The 22,003-nt window shown below is 44.4% G+C and overlaps 1 protein-coding gene across 4 annotated transcripts in view; it reads left to right on the forward strand.

Moving 5' to 3' along the window:
• Positions 1-22,003, forward strand: part of BLNK (B cell linker) — a 98,222-nt gene that overhangs the window by 9,109 nt on the left and 67,110 nt on the right. The window contains exon 1 of one of the 4 annotated variants that reach the window (XM_008521838.2): positions 6,414-6,902. The exons of 2 other annotated variants lie outside the window; for them this stretch is intronic. In XM_008521838.2, the coding sequence (XP_008520060.1) occupies positions 6,856-6,902 (47 nt within the window). In that variant the 5' untranslated portion in view covers positions 6,414-6,855. Of the gene's footprint in view, positions 1-6,413; positions 6,903-22,003 lie in introns of those variants that run through there. One more of the 4 variants, XM_070560536.1, reaches the window with a different exon arrangement.

Here is a 22,003-nt window from a genome sequence, read left to right on the forward strand (position 1 = left end):
ACATGTGTTTAAACTTCTTCTATCTTCTTGTTTTTAAAAAAAGAGTAGCTTACGCTGTCCTGACATTGTCTATTCCACTTAACATGCCCTGGAGATCACACCTTTTTTATGGCTGCACAGAACTCTGCTATGAAGATGAACCCAACCTATCCAACCAGTTCCCCACTGATCGGTATTTAGGTTTTTCCAATCTCTTGCTATTGCAAATAAAACTGCAATGAATAACTGTGTGCAGGTGTTGCGTGTGTGTGTGGAGAGAGAGAGAGAGAGAGAGAGAGAGTGTCTTCAGGATCATGTTCTAGAAGTGAGATTGCTGAGTTACAAGGTAAATCCGAGTACTCTGTTAGGTATTGCCAATTCCCTTCCACGAGGATTGTAAGGTGTTGTAAGCCAAAGGTGCCTGTTTCCTAAGGGCACCCTATCATCAAACTTTTAGATTTTTGCTAATCTGTTATGTGAGATATATATATACACACACATTCTTTGGCATGATTATAATCTTTCTCTTAATAGGAGTGTGATTGAGCATCTTTTCAGCCATTTAAAGACCTCTTGCCTTTCATTCTCATGGTTTTTGCCCAATTTTTATCTAGTTTTTTTCATCTCAATTTTTAGGAGCTCTTTCTCTATTAGCAAAATTAGGCTTTTTTTCTGTGATACAAGATGCAAGTCTTTACTCCCAATTTGTCCTTTGTCTTTTGCCCCAAAAACTTCTTTATGTTTTTCTAGTTAAATGTATCAATCTTTTCTTTGATTACTTCCAGATTTTAAGTCCTAGATAGGGTTATAAAGACATTTATCTGTGTTTTCTTCTGGTACAGTTGTGGCTTCATTTTTACATTTAGATCTCTGATCCATTGGGAGTTTTTTTCTTTTGAATGGTTTGAGGTATAAATCTAAGTTTTATCTTTTTCCCAATGGTTTTGCAATCGCCCTGTTTATTAAAAAGTCCACCTTTCCCCATTAGATATGCCATGTTCATGATATTTAATTTCCTTATATTTTTCGGTTTATTTCTGCACTTTCTCTTTAGCTCCATTGGTCAAGCAGAAATATCACACTGTTTCTATTAGAAAGGCTTCAGAGTGTGCTGTAAGTTTGAGAGGCTGGGCTCTTTCCACTTCCTTGGACTTCTTTTTCAGGAGATTCTTGGTTATTCTTGCTTGTTTCTATTTATAGAGGAAATTTAGAATTAGTTTGTCTCTAGCATGGGAGGAGGCGGGATCTTCTTGCTATTTTTATTGGCATCACATTAAATTTATATATTAAATTGGAGATAATGGACATCTTCATGATATTGAATCTTTCTATCCAAGAACATGAAACACCTCCCCATTTGCTCAAGTCTGCTTTTGTTTGGGGGCCCTTTGAATCCAGAAGAACTGCCTTTGTAGGAAGACTAGGAGACTAGTCAAGCCTCACCAAAGGAAAGGTAACCAAAAAGTATAATCAGCAGCCACGGCTTCTGTTATAGAGGACTTCTTCTGGCCTCCAGGGCATTAATTCCTGGAGGGCAGGAGTCGCGTCCCAGCTCTCCACATCTATGAGGCTTCCATTCCTGCACAGAGAACTCTGCTTCTCCACTTTTGCCTGCTCTCTAGCTTCCATCATGGTCCTGATTAATGGAGATGACTTGGCCTCCTGATGTCTAGGACCCCATGTAGCTGCTTCCTACCCTGTTTCTGGATGGCTGTTTCCGGCTGGTGCCTGGGCCGTATGACTGATGAGGAGAAAGGGGTTTTTGAGAACAAGTCTGACCAAAAGGATGGTCACCTGCTGGGAATTAGCAGCAGGAATAAATGGAATAAGATGGATCCTCAAGGGGAGACTCAGTACAGAGGGGCATGTGTCACATTCATACTTGGTTCTAGAAGAAAACAAAAGCCTCTGAAATCCTTAAGAAGAGTCAGCAGTTGGGAACATTGCCTGGGAATGAGAATGAGGGTGGATCTAGCTACAGATAAGTAGCAGGAGGCTGAACAGTGATCCAAGTGAGGGCTCAGGCTCCAGTGAGAGCAGGGTGAAGGTGGAAACACTACAAAGGAGGATCTTGATGGCAGATCTGCTCTGAGGGTGAAGATGACACATAGATCAGGAGTTGTCCATCCCAACGACAGGCTATTGTAATGCTCCTGCTGACCAGGGATAAAATGAGTACAGGCTATTTTCTTCAAAGCTATTCTCCTAAGAACACAGATGCTGCAATCCAGGCCAATTTGATATAGAGAATATTGAGTTTACTGAATAGATAAAATAGGGAACTGATTCGTCTCACAGAAAGTGAAGCCTTGAGCTTAAAAGAGGCTTTGCCCACTTGCTCAAGTCACAGATGTATTCTCTTCTTTCTTTCTCTCTTCCTGCCCCCTGCCTCCCCACAAAGGAGAACAGATGGACCAGCATCAGCCACACTTCCTTTTCTCTCTCTGCCTTTCCCTGGTCTCTTCTGCTATTGTCCTCCACTGGCTTACCAGCATCCTTAGCTTCCTCCCAAACCTTCCTCCATCTGGGCCCTTAACTGGCCCTGGCCAGTTAACCAGGCATGGGCCTGACCAAGAGCGAGCTCCTACTTTGGCCTGCATGTGTCAGAAAGCTGCCAAGGCCACTGTTCCTGCAGTACACACACCCCACCCCCACCCCAAGAACAGGGGCCAGCATAAGAGAGGAAAAGAAAGTGAATGGCTTGGGGGTTAAGGGCCCTGGCTCAGGGGTCAGGAGACTGGGGGGCCGTAGGTAAAGCATGCCACCTTTCTGAGGCTCAGACTTCACATCATAAAGTGGGAATGATAATAGTGCCCTCCCATGTTGTGAGACTGATCACCATGGGAGTAGGTAACAGTCTGAGCCTAGAACCACACTGCATAGTACCAATGCCACACCTTGCCTACTTCCCTTGGCAGTTTGTCTAAACCAGCCCTAGCGAGAGAAGAGCCATCAGCAGGTGGGTGGCAGAGCACAGAGGGTGAATTGTGGCTGACCCTCAGTTCCAGTGAGGACTTGGACTACTTCCAAGGCTCTGTAAACCGCCACAACCACCTAGCCCCTCTTTGGGAAGCAACTTAGTATAAACCATCAGAGGCTTCTGTTCTGGAAACTGTGAGAGTGTTTCCACGGGTGGCATCCAATTTCTGTGCACATGGGCCACTGTTCAGATGCCAAGTCAGAAGGAGCTGGAGCCCTCCTTGAATCTCCTTTTCTGTCCTCTCAAGGAAAGGACAAAAAGAGAAGTTGAGGTCAGGGAGACTAAGTGATTCACCCAAGGTCATGGTTAAGTTGGTGCCTTGATGTCGGGGCAGGGCCTCCTGCTGAATCGCAGATCTCTCTTGTGATGGCAAAGCCCTGTGATTATCAGCTTAGACTGTGGAAACAGGCTTGGGTTTGAATCTCAGCTCTTCCACTGAATGGTGTAACTTTGGGCCAGCTACTTAACCTCTCTATGAGTCAGTTTCTTCACACATAAAATGTGAAGCAGAAAGTATTCACGAACCATGTTATTGTTTGTTGTCATTAATAGATGCAAGGAAAAGAGCCGAAGAGAAAACAGGGCTGGTTGGGTCTCATCCCCAAGCTCCAGTATAATCTGTCGTCTTGTTCTCAAGCCTCATCATCTCACACAGCTGACAGACTTAGGCAGGCTGTCCTGGGTTTGCCCTGTAATTCTAGACCAGATCTTCTTTTATTTATTTTTGTTAACTATTTAATGTCTACAGTAGGTACCTAAATACCCACCACTCAAGAAACAGGAAACTACTATTACCTTTGAAGTCCTGCATGCCCCCTCATTCCAGTCCCGCTCCCTGGTAACCATTCACCTGAAATTTACATTTATCCTTCCCTCTCTTGGTTTGACCCTATATGGATGTATCCTAAATAATTTATTAGTTTTATGTGTCTTTAACCTTAATATAACTGGAAGCATGCTGTATGATCTTCTTTAACTTGGCTTTATTGCTCAAAGTATTTTTGTTGTTTATCCATACTGATGCGATTGTAGTCCACTTGATTTCACTGCTGAATAATTACTCCATCGCATGACTATGCCACAATTAACTTATTTATTCTCCTCTTGATGGGCAATTGGGTTATTTCCAGCATTGTTTTATATTCTGTTAGAAATGGTGCCTCAATGACAATTCCTGCACATGACCTTGGTGTACAGGGTATATTCTTAATGCTCTGTCATGTCTAGGACCCATGCTGGGTCATGTTTGTGTATGTCATCAAATGTGTTAGGTAATACCAAACTGTTTCCAAAGTGATTGCACCTACTTATAATTTTATCAGCAATGTACAGGAGTTCCAAATTTTCTTTAAGGGTGGGATTATTCATTTTTCATCTGTTAATCTAGTGATTAATTAATTTTCATGTCCACTGTGCCATGTAGATTGAGATTGAGTGTTTATCACAGTATGTGGTTCTCCATGTGCCGTGGAAACCATGCCACATGGTCTCATTCCTTTTACAGCTAAGATTTGGTGTTCTCAACGTCCATGTTTGCACTGACCTTCTTGAGAAGCCAGCTACTGCTGCAGAGCAGTCATGGCAGCCTGGAACTTTATGGCTGTCACACTACTCACCACATGGGGCCAAATGTCCAGTCTGGAAAAGCAGACTCTCATTTTTACCATGTCAGACTAAATACAGTAAAAAGAAGAAAGACAAGTGGCTGTAAAAAGAAAAAGCAGAAGTGTAACTCTTGCGCCTGATCTTTTTCTCTGGGGAAATAAGTTGTCAGTCCAGGTGCTGAACGGAGTTGTTGGTTGAGAGAAAAGTCAAGTGGCTGATGGGGTGCACTTTACAGTAATTCAGATGGAACAAGCTGATTATCATCATGCCATTCAGTGAAGCTTGACTTCCCTGATTTTTGATGGCATTACGTGTGCCCTCACATCCTAGCCTACTAGTTTCTTTCAGTTAAGAACTGTGGGGAAGGGATGGGTGGCAGTCTAGAGCTCCTTCAGGGTACAGGCAAGGAAGTTGAGTTGCTTGTTTGGGGAAAGTAAATGATTGGAGGAGGCAAGCACTTGCATTTTTCTCATGGTAGGTTGTCTACTCTCTTGCTGGCCTGGCCAATTCGGTGGCTTGGCCAAGCAGAAGGGCCCCACCCTTTAACAGCTCTGAGGATTCTGCTCCTGATCATCTGGTTGAACCAGAAATTCAGAGGCAGTACATAAATGTGAATAATCAAGATTTACCTGGAGAAATACAGAACTTCTGTCTGTACAAAGAAGAGGCACGGGAGGGAAGAAATCCATCCACCACTTCCACTTCTGCCATTGCTGCTGTTGCCTCTCCTCTTCCCCTCCCCGACTCCTCCCCCTCTTTCTCTCCTTCTCTTCTCCCTCCTCCTCCTCCTCTCCTCCCGGTTCCCCACCCCTCCCCCAGCCTCTTCCAGCTCCTCTTCTTTTGTCTTTTCCTCCTCTTTCCCCTCTAACTTTAGCCAGACCTTGAGTCTGTAACAGGAGAGGTAACTGGGAGACCCCTACTTCCTCCTTTCTGTGTTCTTCAGTTCCATAAGAGGACTGGTAGGCTGGATAAATGTGGGAAATGCGTACCTACTTGACAAAGGTGAGCAGGGCATTCCTGCTGGCTACAGGAAGAATGTCCAGGTTTAAAAGGAACGATCTCTCACATTTTCTTCCTCCCTGACCTAAACTGCCTTCTGCTCTCTAAATGACAGGCGAACCTGAAGTTTTCAGAATAGATAAGAGGAACTGTCAAGTCTTCCAGCAGGGAAGTGGACCTCTTTGGATGAGTTCAGCCCTTGCAGGTGTGGTTCCCTCTGCCCTGCTCCTTGCCCCACCTGGCTGTGCTCGGGATACCCCTTACTGCTCCCCAGTCTGGAATGTCACTGGGTCTAGTAAGGGGATGAAAGTGAGCAGTGGATAAGGGCAGGAGGGGACAAAGGCTGTGAGGAGAGTGGCACCGTGCTTTTCAGGGGACTTTCTGAATGGCCTGATGTCAGAATTGCATTGTTGGGAGACTGTTAAATTTGTTCTCAGCTTTTGGGTACTTTGGGGTACATCCTGGTTTTGCTTGAAAGCACCTGGCAATCAGCATAACTCCTGACTCCACCAGCTCGACAAGGAGGCCGCATATCTTCTGATGGAGGTCATCTCCTCTTTTTCAGATCACCTGTTGGTCTCTACCTCTAAGACATTGCCTAGAGAATTTTATCTCATTTTAAATAGATCTTCAGGATAAGTAAGATGAGTAAACTGTTACCGCTGTGTCACTCGATCCTGATATTTATTTAAACACATATTTGGGAGGAGAGGCGAGGTGAACAAGAAAAAAATGTCATTTTCATATCATAGTTCTTTAAGTGGAAAAGCTTATCCATGACTTTATGCAAATGAGCAGAAAGTCCCAAAGAGACCTTCAGATGGAATTGATTATTCTGCTTTTCCTCCAGCCCTGGAAGCTTCTGGGACAGCACAACAATTGCTGATAACAGGGACTATATGTGTTCGGGACAACAGGAAGTAGTGACCAGCCAGAAGCATGCCCTGACCTGGTTACAAATCTGGTTATAAAAGAAAGCAGCTGGAAAGAAATTTGCATGTCCAATAGGTTTCACTATTAAAGTTTACACAACGTGCAGTAATCGGCCAAGCTGGCTGGCTACCCAGATCACATGACTGTGTAGAAACATGAAACTTGACTATGTGCTCCAGCAAGTTTTACTTCTCCCTGGTGCAGGGTGTTTGCCAGCAGCCTGCGATCTCTCGGAAATCAGACTCGAGTGCCTGGGACCCTTGAGAGCAAAGGCTTACCATGCTACTCCCCAGGAGGGCCAGGCGCTGCTGACGCTACCACTGGACAGTTATTCGTGGCTCTTATAATTACCAAAAAGAATGGACAAGTTTAATAAAATAACTGTCCCAGCCAGTCAGAAGTTGAGGTAAGATTTTCCCCATCCAATACTTCTTATTTTTCTTCTTCTTTTTTTTTTTTAATGATCTTACTGCAGCTCAGAAATACTGAAATCCTGGAATGCTTTGCTAGTTCTAAGGCAGTGAGTGGCAATTGCAATAAGGAAGTGGACTGAGCTTTTAAAGAAATGAGTAGGAACAATTGGGCTTATTCTAGCTGGCTTTTACCAGGGATAGATTAACATGTAAAGCTCTGGAAAGACAATAAAAAAGAAAATCCAAGGGCTTAGATTCTACCAAAGGTCAACTTTCAGAGTCTGAATATAAGAAATTTTTCCAAAGAAGGGTTTGTCTACTTTGAGTAGACAATTTCGTTGTGGACAATATTCTAGTAGACAATATTTCATTGTGGATTACTATTTAATGTTAAGGATAGCTGTAATGATTTTTATTCACTGTAGTTTTACTATCTCTTATTTATTTTGTGGGTATATGTCACAAAATATATATGTGTGTTGGGGAGATTAAATCTGTTTCTCCAATGTTCTCATCTCGGTGTAACAATTATCTATAAAAAGCTACTTAGAAAGAATAAACCAGAAGTGGTCCAAGGGATAAGAATCAAGAAATTCCTCTGAACTATGGAAAAGATGACTTCCCAAATTTTGATTTTGGTTTTCTTTTTGTCTCATTGTAATGGCATCAAGGCTCTTGGAGATTGGAACTTTTAAATGTTCAATGAGTGTTTTACATTCCAACTACCATTTGAACTTCAGTGTTTCATGAGGTGATGTGACACGTGTAACAAGTAAGTTAACGCGAATAATAAGGAGCAAGAGATTTAGAGCTTTCAAGACAAAATCTAAGAGAAATTAGTCTGGAATTGGCAGAGGGACAGACTTTCATGGTTAGAATGTGGATGTTATACCTGGTAGGTGCTTGGTAAACGGTAGTTTGAGATGAACTACTGGTCTGGAATCAGTAGGCAGCCTGGGCCGCGGTCAGCCATTTTGAGGTTATGTTGTTCAGTGCTGCTGTATAATCTGCATTGACAGGGGACAAGAAGGTGCCTTAGTCTTGCCCTTGGTCTCAAGTTGTTACACCATCGGGGGGGGGGGGGCAGGTAAGGCAGTGGAAGTAGTAAGTGACTAAATGTGTATAAGAAGGAAACTGGAGGAGCTGGAGAAGGTTTCATGGAGAAGATGCTTCAAGAGCTCAACTCTGAGAGGCGAGTATGATAAAAGAAGTTAGAGGATTGGAGGAAGAGTGTTATGTGCTGAGAGGGAGGAAATACAGAAGCTGATACTTGGAGCTAGACTTGCGTATGGTCCATTTGTGAGATGAGGGGGAGAGTTTTCTGCCCAACAGAGGCTGTAGAGTAGGCATGTGGAACTGGAAGGTCCTGATAAAGTTGGACCTATAGCGTGGGGCCAGATCAAAGGACAGTGAGGGCTCTAACTACAAAGAGTTGGAGAAGAGTTTACATTGTTAGAGATGTCACGCCAGCAAACTTGAGGGAGGTCGGCAGGATAGACTGGAGGGGGAGAGAATCTGGAGGCAGGGATGCTCAGTAGGAGGGGGATAGTTAAGTAACCCAAGCTTCTGGTGTTGTAGGCCTGGACTTGGGGCACAGAAATAAGAAGGGAAAGGAAAGGAGAGGTAGGAAAGACATGCCAAAGAAACTAACAAGACATGGACATTAGGACTTCTCTCAAATGAGCAATGGGATTTAAATGTCCTTTTCAGAGATATTCCATAATCTAGAACTATACTAAACCTTAGAACCTTTCAGGAAATTCTGATGGGAACGTAAATAAAGAAAGGCAATAGAACCTAAATCACTTTATGATTCCTCCCTCTGGGACAAAGTCCAGCTTGAACACAGAGTGGTTGATAGGCAATATGCAATCATAGATTAGAGGGTAGAAAACCAAAATTATATTGTAGATAATCATACACTACATTCATCTGCTTAGGCAGAAGTAACTTTTTTTCCCACTTGGTTACTCGGTTGTCTTTATGGAATTGGCCTGTTTTGGTAAAACGTGCGCTGTCGACGTGGAACTTTTCAAAGAAATGAAATTGTAAACACAATGGACTTGAAGCACCTTCTTATTTCTTTTCTGTAATTACATGGGATGGTGAGGAATAGGTAGATGAAATACTTGATCCCTGTGTTTTGTATCCTCTGTTCTGACTGGTTAATACCAATTCAGAAAGTTGCCTAACTGTAATTATTTGGCACCTGATGACAGTGTAAGTGAAGAGTTGTGTTTATCTCTTAGCTTTATCAAAGTTTATGTGAGAATTTGCTGAAATTCTTAGCCACGAAAACAAAGAGATAGTTAGTGTCCATCAAGGGGAGCTAAAAGGGATGACATGATCTAGGGGGTGTATTCTCAGGGCTGAAAAGGGACTGGAGGCAGAAGGGAGTGACCAGCAGGGAAGAGGAAGCATTGTCAACCAAGGAAAGGAGGACAGGCTGGAGAGGAAGGAATCAAGGGTTCTCAAAATGAAGGAAAAAGAGAAGGTTCCCAGATGGACACAGTTGGGGATAAGTACTCACTCTGAGAGTTTCTGCTGTGGAAGAATTGAGAAAGGCGAGATGGCAAAGTTGTATGTGACCACAGAAATGTGTGAGCACAGATTCTCGCTATTTTCTCCCACTGAGGCACTACGTGAAGTAGCTTTCTCTACTAGTAGGACTCCATAAACTCTCAGGATCTTTCAGTTGATTCTTAGCCTTGATTTTCCCTGGATTTCATAAGGTAATGATATCGTTAGAAATCCAGCTGGGACCTGGCTTCTCAATCCTTCCACAGTAAACATTCCTATGACCATGAAAATTTTACACTCTTAGGAAAACATTTCAAGATTTACTCTCCTGAGTCACATTGACTGTATTCTTTTCAAGTTAGTGAAACTAGTTTGAAAAGGAAATTTTGTATTTTTAATAACCTCCCAATTGACTCGTGTTCTACGCTTGTGTATTTTTCTTTGTGGCACCCACGAACACATACTCAGTTATTTTTACAAATGGAAAAGGTCCTTGACACTAGTGTGGTCAAGTCTGCCCAGTCCTTATCTTCTAGGTTGAAGAGAATGGTATTTTTCAGTCAAACTAACATACATGTGACTTTAGGAAAGTTTACTTAACCTCCCTGGTCCCAGTTTCTGCAGCTGGTAAGATAGAGATAATAACAGTAGTGATCTCATAGGGCTGTTGTAAGGATTAAATAAATTATTTTGTGAAACAACAGACACATAGTGATCCTGGCACATAGTAGTTATTGGATTGAAAATGGTAGTTATTAATATGATTATTGTTATTCTTATTAATTCTATTGGTGTGCAATTGATTTTCTGAACATAAACAGAGGACTTTACATTGATCCTTGATAAATTTCTTGTTAGTTTCAGTTCTTCTTTCCAGCTATTTTGGCTATTTTACCTGTTGATTCTGACATCTGTGGCATTTAGCTTTGCATGAACTGTAGACGTAATAAACATCCCTTCTCTTCCTTCATCTGAGTGGCTAATAAAACTTTTGAGAATGACAGAGCCCTGTCGTGGGTGTTTGAGTCTCACCGGTAGTGCGCTCACCCAGAGACCTTATCTGACAGATTCTGGGACATGGCTTCTCTTCTCAGGTCTTGGAATCCTCAACCAGAGTTTCCTCAACCAAAGTCACTTGACTTTCCGAGTTCAATTCTTCAGAAACAAACTTATCTTCTTTTCACCTTTCTCCCACTAGCTCCCTTCTGGGTTCTCCCTGTTTCTGTCAATGGTATTGTCATGAATCCTAAGTCTGATTCATCCTTCTCTCTGCACCGCCACTCACCTACCACACCCTTTAGTCTTTCTTTTATGATGCTTCCATATATGCCCTTTTCTACCACACCATCCTGGATAGGTCCTCACCTCCCTGTGTCCCCATCTACAAAATGAGGAGTTCGGACCAGGCAATTTCCAAAGTCCCTCTCAGCTCAGATGCTGCATGACCCTTTGGGCGTGGAGTCCATGTTTGGCATATGTTACATCCTCTAAGGCTGCTGTTTTATCCCATGACCCTCAGGAGATATTTCCTGATTAAATTATCAATTTCTTTGAGACAGACAGTTTTCAAAATATTTTCACACTCTTTTCTTATTGTTTTGAAAGCTGCCTATCTCTGAACACTGGGGTCAGAGAGCACATCTAGACAACCTCCAGATGAGATCATCTAGAAGGCAGCTATGATGTATTTAGAAGGACAATGCAATTGGAGCCCCAAAGGGCTGGAGCTATGGATCCTGAGGAAGTCTCCTAGCCTCTCTAAGCCTTAGTTTCTTCAACTAGCAAATAAAACTAGAGATGTGTTCCTCACAGGGTTGTTGTGAAGACCAAGTAAGAGGACAACATGGGCTGAAGTGCCCAGAATGATATTTGTCACTTGGTCAGTATAACAAATAAATAAAAAGTAAACACAATGACCAGGACCTCAACCCACCTATCACGAGTGATCATTTGCTATCACTCTTTCTACTCATGGTAATATATCCAACCTCCTTTAACCAGAGTGGCAAGCAGAGCGGGACGCTGCCCAGGGCCTCATGGTGGATAGAGCACTCTTGAATACACATGTGCCTGGGGGCATCTCCCTTCTCTTCCTTTAATAAGCTTAGGTCATGAGGCCAGTGCTGATGTGGGAGGGCAAAAGGAGGCACAGCATCTAATGGTAGAGATAAGACAGACTTCCCTGGAAGTATGGTTTTCCATCGTCTTCACACTACCTACCTGCATTATGTCAGCTGAGAATCCATTCAGCTGGGCCATCTTGTATCACACCAATGGACAGAATACTCAGACAAATGTTCTTTCTCCTGTGGCCGTCGCATGGGAGGTACATTATTAGAAATTTGCTTCATGTTTGTGTAGACTTTAGGATCATCAGCTAAGAAAACACAAGGCACTCTCTCACCCACTCTGCCCTCCCCCAAGACACAGCTGCCTCATTTAGATCAGTGGATCTCCACCAAGGATAGTTTCACCCTCCAGGGGACAATTGATTGTCATAATTGGGGAGTGGAGCGCTACTGGCACCTAGTAGGGAGATGCCAGGGGTGCTGCTACACATCCTCCATTGTACAGAGCAGTCCTCACAGCAAAGAATTATCTGGCCCAAAATGTCAATAGTGCTGCAATTTAGAAACTCTGATTCAGACCAAGTGGAATGAATTCTGTCCAGAACAAGAAGCACATATTCATTTGTATGTTCTTAGAGGGATAGCATGTATTTAAAGTTTAGAATATGTAATATATATCTTTTCAATTGTTGTGGCCTTTGCTCCCTGATTCCCCTCTGTCTGGGATGGTTGGGTGAGGAGCTGCCAAGGGAAAGGGCTAGAAGTGCTTGGGCCTGTATTTCAGTGAGTTTTCTTTTAAGCTTCAGTGCATGGTTGTGTACCCTAGTTGTCAGTTTTAGTTCTCTCTGTGAGCCACCACCACATGACAACTGACAGACTGGTGCTGTGATTCCACGACCGAGAAGCAAACCCGGGCCGTGGCAGTCAGAGCACCTAATCTTAACCATGGGTTGTCAATGATTGTTTTGTGAAAAAATTTTATCGTCAAACAAAACTAGATTCCATGAACTACAGGTACCATTGAGGTGTATGTTGTTCTCTCCCGGGTAGAGAAACTAGAGCAGCAAAAGATTTCCAGACATAAGGTTATCTTGGAATAGTCTGTTTCTGTCTCTGTAAATAGACTCAGTGAACCTTGACTGGAAACCATTAGAGTTGGGATAAAAAGCAAATTAAGTGATAATATAGCTATTAAGAAGTCCAAGGCTCATGGATCTGATCCACTGGCCAAATTCTGGACAGAGGTGGACATGCTGTGCTTGTCTTGGAGCAGAACGTGTTCCCTGAGGTGCATGGGTAGAAGGTTACCTGACAAAGACTTGATTTCAGGGGGTGGAGGAGAGGTGATATGTATTTGGTTGCCCATCCTTAATGCCTTCTCAGTCACATAGGAAGCTTCTGCAGCAGTGTCTGTGGGCGTGGATTTGGATAACTCTGCCATCAGCTGGGATAGCTTCTGCTGCAGTATTTGCCCTCTCTCGCCTGGTCTCCCTGTGGCTAGTGGTGTATATTTTGTGAAACTGATGGATGGATTTTGAGGGTGCAACTTTTTTTAAAGAGCTTCTTCCAGCTCTATTACAAGGCAATCTTCTGTCTCTGCCCCCTCCGTGCTCTTCTCCAGATGTCAGAAACAGTTTGCCTGATTTTCTCGTGCTATTGGGAACTGTGAGAGGATTCATATGTGAGGGATCCCAGCTGGTGTGGGGCTGCTGTATGTTGTAATGTCAGATGCTAAAGGCTTGTGGGTGATCCTACATCCTGCCTTGCAGCTAAAGGGGCTAAGGGGCTGCATTGCTCTTGCCCCTGTAGATATGGCCTTGCCAAGGAGACCTTTTAAGTCCACTTAACCAGACTCCATCTTTGTAGGATAACAGTCAGAGGGGCTACCACTGCCTCCCTGTCAGACACAGTGTCCCTTGCTTTGTGATTCCGATCTGTCAGGTCTCCTTTTCACTGACCTGGGGTCACCCTGCTTCTTTAAGGTGACCATGCCTCTCTCTGTTTGCTCTCTTGGGTGTTGATGTCTAAACTCTTGGGGACAGCTTTAGCCTTCTCATTCCACATGCCTGCTGGGCTCCCTAGGCCTCCAGGGACCAAGTACACGATTAGGGGTTAAGAGGATGGCACACTTGTTGCTCCAGAAATGGACCCTACCTGCTGATTGGGTGGAATTCCAGCCCCATCCAAGTCCTGCCTGCAGATCAAGGGAGTGGTGAACCCTGAAGTGTGACCCTGGCTGGCTGTCTTCTAGCCCCAGCTGACCTCAAGGCTCCCTAGCACATTGTAGGGAAGTGGCTTTTGTGCCGGGCTCTGTTTTTGGAGCACAGATTGCCCAGCCTGAAATGCAAACCCTCCCTCAGCGAGTCACACCTCCTGCTGCATGCTGGGTCTCCTTGTTGACTCACGAGTTCCCATCTCTGGTTCTCCACCCATCAGTGGGCAAGCTGGTTTTCCTTCCTACGCCTGAAACTTGTTCCACAGCTGAGGGCTGTCTGCTCCCAAAGAGCCCCTCCTGAAAACCCCTGCTCCTCCTGGTGTGACCCCCCCTTCCCTTGCCTGCCTTGTCTCACCTCCCTTCTCAAGGGACATCCATCGGCTGCTACACCTGCAGGCTTATTTTCTGCTAGGATGTTTTTACAACCCTTTTACTACATTATGGCTTAGGCCCCCAAACAGCCCATTTTCCCTCAGTCCAGTCCGGTGTGGCTGTTTCAGTGCTCATTTCAAAAGCAAGACAAGGAAGCCAGCTTAAGGGACACGTTATGTCTCCTTGATGAGCCACACTTCTCTGTTGGCCACTTTCCTGAGAGAGGAGCTCATTACCCTAGGGGCGTCCCTGCCACCCAGCAGGCTTGCTGGGGGCCCCAGACCTACTCCAGATTCTACCCCTTCCCACAGTGTAGGGAACATGCATAGGCCACTGAGCTTCCTAGATGTGTGGCTGTGCAGTCATGATGCAGGCTCGGGGACCCGAGGAGTCAAAAGAAAGATTTCTTGGACTCTCAAGGCCTGGTAGCAGTGCTCCTTTATTCAGAGAATAGCATGGGGACAGGACCCATGGGCAGTGAAGAGCTGCAATGTGTTGAGGGTTAGAGCTAAATTTATAAGGCATAGGTATGTGAGTTATTTCTTTACAAGACAAAGGAGAGATCATGAAAAAAATCGTTAAAATGGTGTCAGTACAGGTGGGGCCTGGTTATTGGGTGGTCCTATAACGTTGGATAGAAATCAGGTCAGATCAGGTCAGGACGTCCTATGCTTCCCAGCGGATGATACAGATCAGTATGCAGGGCAGGACTCCTTGGGCTTCTCTCCTTGGGGCAGGGGCAGCCTTGATCCTCATCAGTCACACAGAGCCCCATGCTCCAAGAACCCCGTGCTCAGTTTAAGGTTCTGCTGTTGCAATCTTGAAATTCTGAATAATTTTGCAAAAGGAGCCTTGCATTTTCATTTCACACCAGGCCCCAGGAATTATGTAGACGGTGCTGGCCACAGTTTCCTTGAGCCACCCCAGCTGGGCCTGCTCCCCCTGCGATGTGTAGGGACACAGACATCAATGGAGAAGCTCTCCTCCTTCACCCCCAAATCATAGAGGTTCACTTGGCAAGGACCTGAGAGGCCATCTCTCCAGCCTCTTTATTTCTCAGGTGAGAAAGCTGACGCCCAGAGAGGTGAAGCTACCTGTTCAAGCTCACACCAGCAGAGCCTGGCCTAGAACTCCACCTCCACGTTTGTCTGTGAGGAGGAGGAAGAGCAGGCCATGCCTTCCTTTCTTTTTCCTGTGTCATTTACTGGCCAATAAAACATTCTAGCTTAGTCTGTGTTCTATATTTTTCCTGGACATTTTCTTAAACTAAAAGGCAGCTAATTTACTAGTCTGAGACCCCAGTGAAGCGCTACAGAACCGTGCTGTCGGTATTTCAGGCTGTTACCGTGTTTCCAGGTCCAAACTTGAATTCCGTGCTGACTCAGGCATGCTTGGTATCCTGCTGATATATGTTTTTCAAAGAACACTCCTACAATGGGTCATGTAATCTGAGAGTGAGTTATAATTATAAAGAGCAGAGTTGGTCTTCTGTGGAGACTAACCAGACAGGACCAATGTGGTATAATTTAAGAAGTGCCCCAGAAAGGTGTTTTTTTGCTGTACTGGAAAGAATGTGAGCTTTGGAATCAGGCAGATTTTGGTTTGAATACTTGCTCTGCACTTACTAGCTCATGGTCTTCGAGAAGATTGCTGAATCCTTTTTAGCATCAGCCTTTTCATCTGGAAAATGGGAATAATAATATATAACATAACAGAGGTGTTATAACAGTCAATATGTTAAATACAGAGTAAGAGCTCAGTGAATGTCCTGTTCCCAAAAATTCCTCCTGGTCTGGGCTTTCTTGATGCCCCAAATTGTGTCATTAGAGAGGCATCCGCGTGGGATAAGGCAGTGTCTCCGAGTCCTGGTCCAAAATTAAACATCATTAAGTGTAATAGGTTAAGGCATTAACCATTATCTGTCACTGACACCCAAGCAGGAATCCTTTATCTGAGAGGCAGCTCAGATAGAGAGGTAGAGAGCTGTGCTCTTCTGTCTCCCACACAGAGGTGTCTCCCTCAACAGTTGTTAGCTGAAAGAATGCAACATTTGTTGGGGGAAAGTGGTGATAAGCAGGAGGGAAAGGTCAGAGGAGGGAGACCACACCTAACTAAAGGGAGTTCCCAGAGAGGCTGTGCCCAAGGCGCTTAGACTAGAGGATCAGAGTTGAGCTCAAAGGTAGAAAGAAAACCCCCATCCCCTCCCCCACCCCGCTCAATTTCTTGCTATTGTTTACTTTATACCTCTACTTGGTTCAGGGTACAAAGCTGCAAGATGACACGTAAAGTGTATTAATGTCCATACTCAATACTGGACAGGAAGGAAACAGTCATTTTATTTTAGTGCAAATAACTATAGTAGAATCAAATACAAACATGAAAAATATATTTTCGAAAAAGAAAATGGCAAATGTAAGACCAAATCATTGGCAAACTGGACCCTCGACATACATATTTATGACTATTTTGCCATTTAAGCTGTCTTTACAGCCTGTTCAGGCTCAAGGTCCTCTTTCTACAATGGAAACACTTTTGATTTCGTACCATCTCCACATTCAAAGATTATCACAGTTGCCAAACCAATCCCACGTGATTGGGCCTAATATACCTGATGAATGCTGAAAACAACCTCTTCACATGATTAAAACAAAAGCTATTCACGTAAATACCTCACAAGTAAATTGAAAAAACCTCTGCTTTAAAATTGCTAATGAGTGCTTTATGGGTATAAAGTTTCCTTTTGGGGTGATGAAAATGTTCTGCAATTAGATGGTGGTGGTGGTTGCATAGCACCCTGAATTTACTAAATGCTACAGTTATACACTTTGAAATGGTTGACATGCTGAATTTAACATTATGTGTATTTTACCACAATAAAAAACTTGATAATGAGATTATTTTTCATACTTACCAGAAAATATTATATTCTGGGGACCCATGATCATTTTTTTTGATCAATTAGATATTGTTTCAAAGTTTTAAAAAATGTATTATTGATAAACATTTCTAGATAGTTTTTAAGAATTACAATGCTTCCTTCCACTTCAATTCCTACACATGATATCCTTCAGTATCTTTTTTTTACTCAGATCCCAGTGAAAGGAGCTTAACTGAGTCCAATTTTTTCAGTGTATCAGAAATACTATTCCTCAAAATCATGCTTTACTCCCTGAAAATATCTTTGCTTTCAGCTACAGAAATGGATGCCCAGATAAGTGAGTGACAATGTTATATTATACCACGTAGACATAGCCAAGACTAAATTTTTTCCCTTTAGAATTAATTTTTAAAAGAACACGCTCGAATTCTTAAAAGATAATTCACTTTCCAGAACTACATAGGATTACATTTTCAGAATTTTCTGAAACGTGATTAGAATTACCTATTTGTCATTTGGTCTTCGAAATGTGAGAATCATCAGTTTTGCATGTTAATTTTCATGCTGGTAGAGGAGAGATCATGAACATAGCAAAATAGCTGTCAGCACCTAGTAAAAACAATGAGCACATCAGAGCCGTGCACGGTAACAGGATTAAACAGCATCACTTCTGGGGGGTCTTCCAAATCCAAGAGCCCGTGTCATCTGTGGATATAGGAGCCTCCTTTAAAGTTTTCAGTTTTTGCAACCTGTGTTTATATGGTTTTAGGAAGAAGTTTCCTCTCACCCAAGCCCCTCCCTGCTGTGTCGGTGGGTGGGCGAGACAGCAAGGACCAGCCAGACTTCCTCAGTGCTAAGAGGGAAGAAACTGCTGCATCCCCACAGGCCCCAAGGGCCCCCGGGCCCTAAAATCAGGGAGGGGGACAGCCATGACAATTTCTGCCATCACATCAAGTGGCAAATCTTCTGAGAACTTTTTGAAGCTAATACAGCCTCGATTCCTTGACACCTCATCAGTCGCAGGGTGGTGCATCCCGCGCCTGACTGTCTCTGATAGGGTGAAGCATGCCAGGATTCTTTAAAGCATTCAAGGTATTAGTTGGATCATCTCTATTCCTGGTTGTGCCAAGTCAGCCCAATTCCATCTGCTTATATCCCAGATCAGCGGTTCAGACCCGCCAAAGTGACCACGAAATATTTGCAGAACTCAGTAGGAAAAAAAAGAAAGAAATGGAAGAGTGTCTGGAGAAACTTGCAAATTACTTTCTCCAGTGAATAGGTGGTTAGGAAGACAACCTTGCCCACAAGACGCTCGCGTGTAAGATGGACGCGTTCCCTCCACTCCAGGACTCTTAGGTGGCCTTTCTGACTCAGGTGTTGGAAAGGACGCACGAGATTATGATGCTCTGGTCTCCTTCTCGCTGACTTCAGCTACTCTGGTTCTGAGTATGTTCTGGACGTCGGAGAGCCTACTCCCTCCTGCTGCCTGCATGTGCTACCCTCTCTCTTTCTCCTCCTCGTGCCATCTGTCCCTTTCTCTTTTTTCTCTCCACTGCCCCCCTCCACAAAGACTGAAACAGGCCCCTACGATGCCATGCTCCTGTCTAGCAATAAATCTGACCTTGGGGACCAGTAGCAGGGCAGTAGTGGAGACACATTTGTCCCCAGTAAGAACTACTTGGCTGGTAGAGGGAGTGCCTTCTCCAGGGACAGAGAGGAAGGTGCCCACAGAGGCACATGGTACAGCCGGTCCCCTGCCCTGGTGAGAGGCCAAGCTGAAACAAGCCAGCACGTGTCATCTGGGGGTGGTTGAGAGCACGGTTCCAGAGTCAGATGGCATGATTTCAAATCACAGCTCTGTTGTTCACTAGGTGGAGGACCTGGGACAAATTACTTAACTTCTCAGAACAAAAGAGTTCTCATCTATAAAAATTGGGATAATCACAACAATGTGAATATACAATGTACACGTGAATACCCTACTGAACTTAAAAATGGTTAAGATGGTAAATTTTGCTATATCGTTACTTTTTACCACAATTTAAAAAATGGCAATAATAATAGGACCTACCTCATAGGGTTGCGAGGGTTAAATGAGGTAACGCACGCGGAGTACCTGGCACATAATACCCACACGGTTAGTGCTGGCTTTCACTGCTGTTGCCCTTGATTGTCCGAGGCTGACCACTGGCGTGGCTTATTGGGCTTGGACTGCAGCTGTGGCTCTGGGCTGTGACATAAGAAGGTGGGAGAGAAAATTCTTGCCTTGGGAAAGCTGATCCTCTAGCAGGAGACTCGGGCCATGTGTGGAAAGGGAAAGAACAGGGTATGATGGAAAGAGCTGGGGGATCCTCATCTAATTAACCTTGAGGCAATGGCAGAATTTCCCTGGAGCGTAGTGTCCTCCCTTCCAAGAGGAGTTTGACCCAGATTATTCCTCGAGTCTCTCTCACTGCCAGATTTCTGTGACTACCTTAATGACGGGGAAAACTAGGAGTTGGGATTTCAACACTGTGTGGTCTGAGACAGGCATCATGAGCTCTCTGGGCCTCCGTTTCTGCCTCTGTGAATGTTGCGGGGGGTGCTAATTCACTCTTGGGTGGCTTCCTCAGGTGATCACACCATGGAAGAGACTGCCAAAACTTCTGTGCCAGCTCCACCGTGGACCCACTCTCTAGAAGGAAGCAACTCAGCTGCTGAATTGGCAAATCTAAATATAACACCAATAATGCCACAGGACGGCTGGGCTGGAGGAAGTGGGGCATGAGGAAGCTGGGCCAGGACTACAAGAGGCTGTGGAAAGGGCAGAGGAGGGACACTGGTGACCAGATTAGTTTTGCTGCATGCAAATAACAGCAGACACTGAAAAGAGGCTTTCTGTTTCAAAACGACTGTTGGTAGCAGAGACTTCAGTTTTGAGACAGAAATCATCCAAAAGGAAGAGATTTTTGTGAGTCAGAGAATCGCCCAGTCTCTGTTTATATCCATCACAGGTCAGGTTTTTGTCATGCGATAGGTGGCGGAAGGGACCTCTTTCCTGCATTTCCAAGGGCAGGATTGGTGTTCAGGTTAGCTCTGTATCCTGGACATGCCTTGCTCAGTGTGCATGCTCTGAATATTTATGGAATAAATAAGACAAGTACATGTCTTATTTGTATAAAACAAATAATAACATTAAATTCTACAGGGAAGCCCCCCAAATCAGTAAATCAAGATAAGTAATACTTTAATTTATTTTTTTCTCTCTTTCTTTTTTTTTTTGAGGAAGATTAGCCTTGAGCTAACTACTACCAGTCCTCCTCTTTTTTTGCTGAGGAAGCCTGGTCCTGAGCTAACATCCGTGCCCATCTTCCTCTACTTTATATGTGGGACACCTGCCACACCATGGTGTGCCAAGCGGTGCCATGTCCACACCCGGGATTCGAACTGGTGAACCCCGGGCCGCTGAGAAGCAGAATGTGCGAACTTAACAACTGTGTCACCAGGCCGGCCCCTAATTTATTTTTAAAATCAAAATTAATGCAAAAATACCCGTGATGAACAACATATTGACATTTTAAATGAAGCCAGGACCAGTGCTGCTGATTTATTTTGTGGCAGGCCCCAATGTGGCAGGCCCAGCGCTGTGTCCCAGCGAAGTCTTTTTTGAGAGCTGTTGGCCGTGCGGCCATCACTTCTTCCCCGAACCCACACGGCACTCCTCGTGTTACTCCACTGCTTTTGGTATCCCACTGCCGTGGGCTTGGGCCAGGGCCCAGGGAAGTTGCTTTCATACTGGTCTCCCAGGTACCAGTGTCCCCACGCCCAGGCCCTCCTCCACTTGTCCTCCCTAATCAGGACACACCCCTGAGTAAAAGTCTCCAAGGACTTCCCGCTGCCTATAAACCCCATCCCCTCAGCCCAACAAGCCCCTTGACTCCCTGCCAGCCCCCAGCCTCATCTTTGACTACATCCCTCCCCCCTAATATCCTAAATTCCTGCCACTTTCAGCTTCTTACTAGACCCAAACATCCCAGACAATTTCACCTCTGAGCCTTTGACTTGCTGTTCCTGCTGCTGTTCCTTACTCTTCTGCTTGGTGAATTTCGATTTCCCTTTCAAGATCTGGCTCCCAGGTTACTTTGTCTTAAAACCTCAAATCAGTCACTCCTTTCTTAGGGTTCTCACAGCTCTCTGACCCTTCCTGTCCCCAACAAAGAATTACGAGTAGTTTTCACTGGTTACCCACCTGTAGCATATGAATTATTAAAAATTAGCTTGTATTACTTTCACAAACTGAAGAAACAAAATTATTTTCAGTTTAGGGGAGAAAAACAGTTTAAGATCTAGATACAAAAGATGTCACGTGAACAAATAATAGTTCCAAAATTGCTATTAGCACTGGAGATTAAATGGCCAATGAGTAGTACTGCTTGGAGTGCTGTAAATTCAGGATATATAGCAATAAAATTTAGAGCTGCAGAGGACCTGAGTGTCCATGTAATCCAATCTTCCCATTTTACAGGAGAAAATGAAGCCGTGAGTGCTGATGAGAATGCTCAGGTTTGCACAGCCAGGAAGCAGCAGAGAGGAGAGTAGAGTGTACTCTCCACACTCTCAGTCCAGGGCTCTTTCCCTAAGTGGCCTCCGTCCTGCACCCAAGAAATGATCTGGGAGGGGGAAGGAATAGCTTGAGCTGGGCCTTGGGCTGGGAGGATGGAATGGGAACCACTGTGGACTCATAACAGTGGGTTAATTGTGTCTAAAATATTTGGTTGGGTCCGGATTGTGAAGGCCTTTGAATGTCAAGCTAATGAGTTTGTACTTTATCCTTCAAGAAACAGGGAGACATCAAAGACTATGCATGAGTGGAGTGACATGACGAAAGGGGTAATTCAGAAAATGAGTTTGGGGAAGGGGAGAGACTGAAGGCAGGGAGATAAGATGGGAGGCCACTGCCATAGTCCATTGTCCATGAGATCACAATGGCGGTTGCCGAAGGAGTGGACAGGAGGGGACAGAGACAGATACAATTGATCTAAAGGTAAATTGACATAATTG

Source organism: Equus przewalskii, chromosome 1, assembly GCF_037783145.1.
Source record: "Equus przewalskii isolate Varuska chromosome 1, EquPr2, whole genome shotgun sequence".
NCBI classification, from domain to species: Eukaryota; Metazoa; Chordata; class Mammalia; order Perissodactyla; family Equidae; genus Equus; species Equus przewalskii.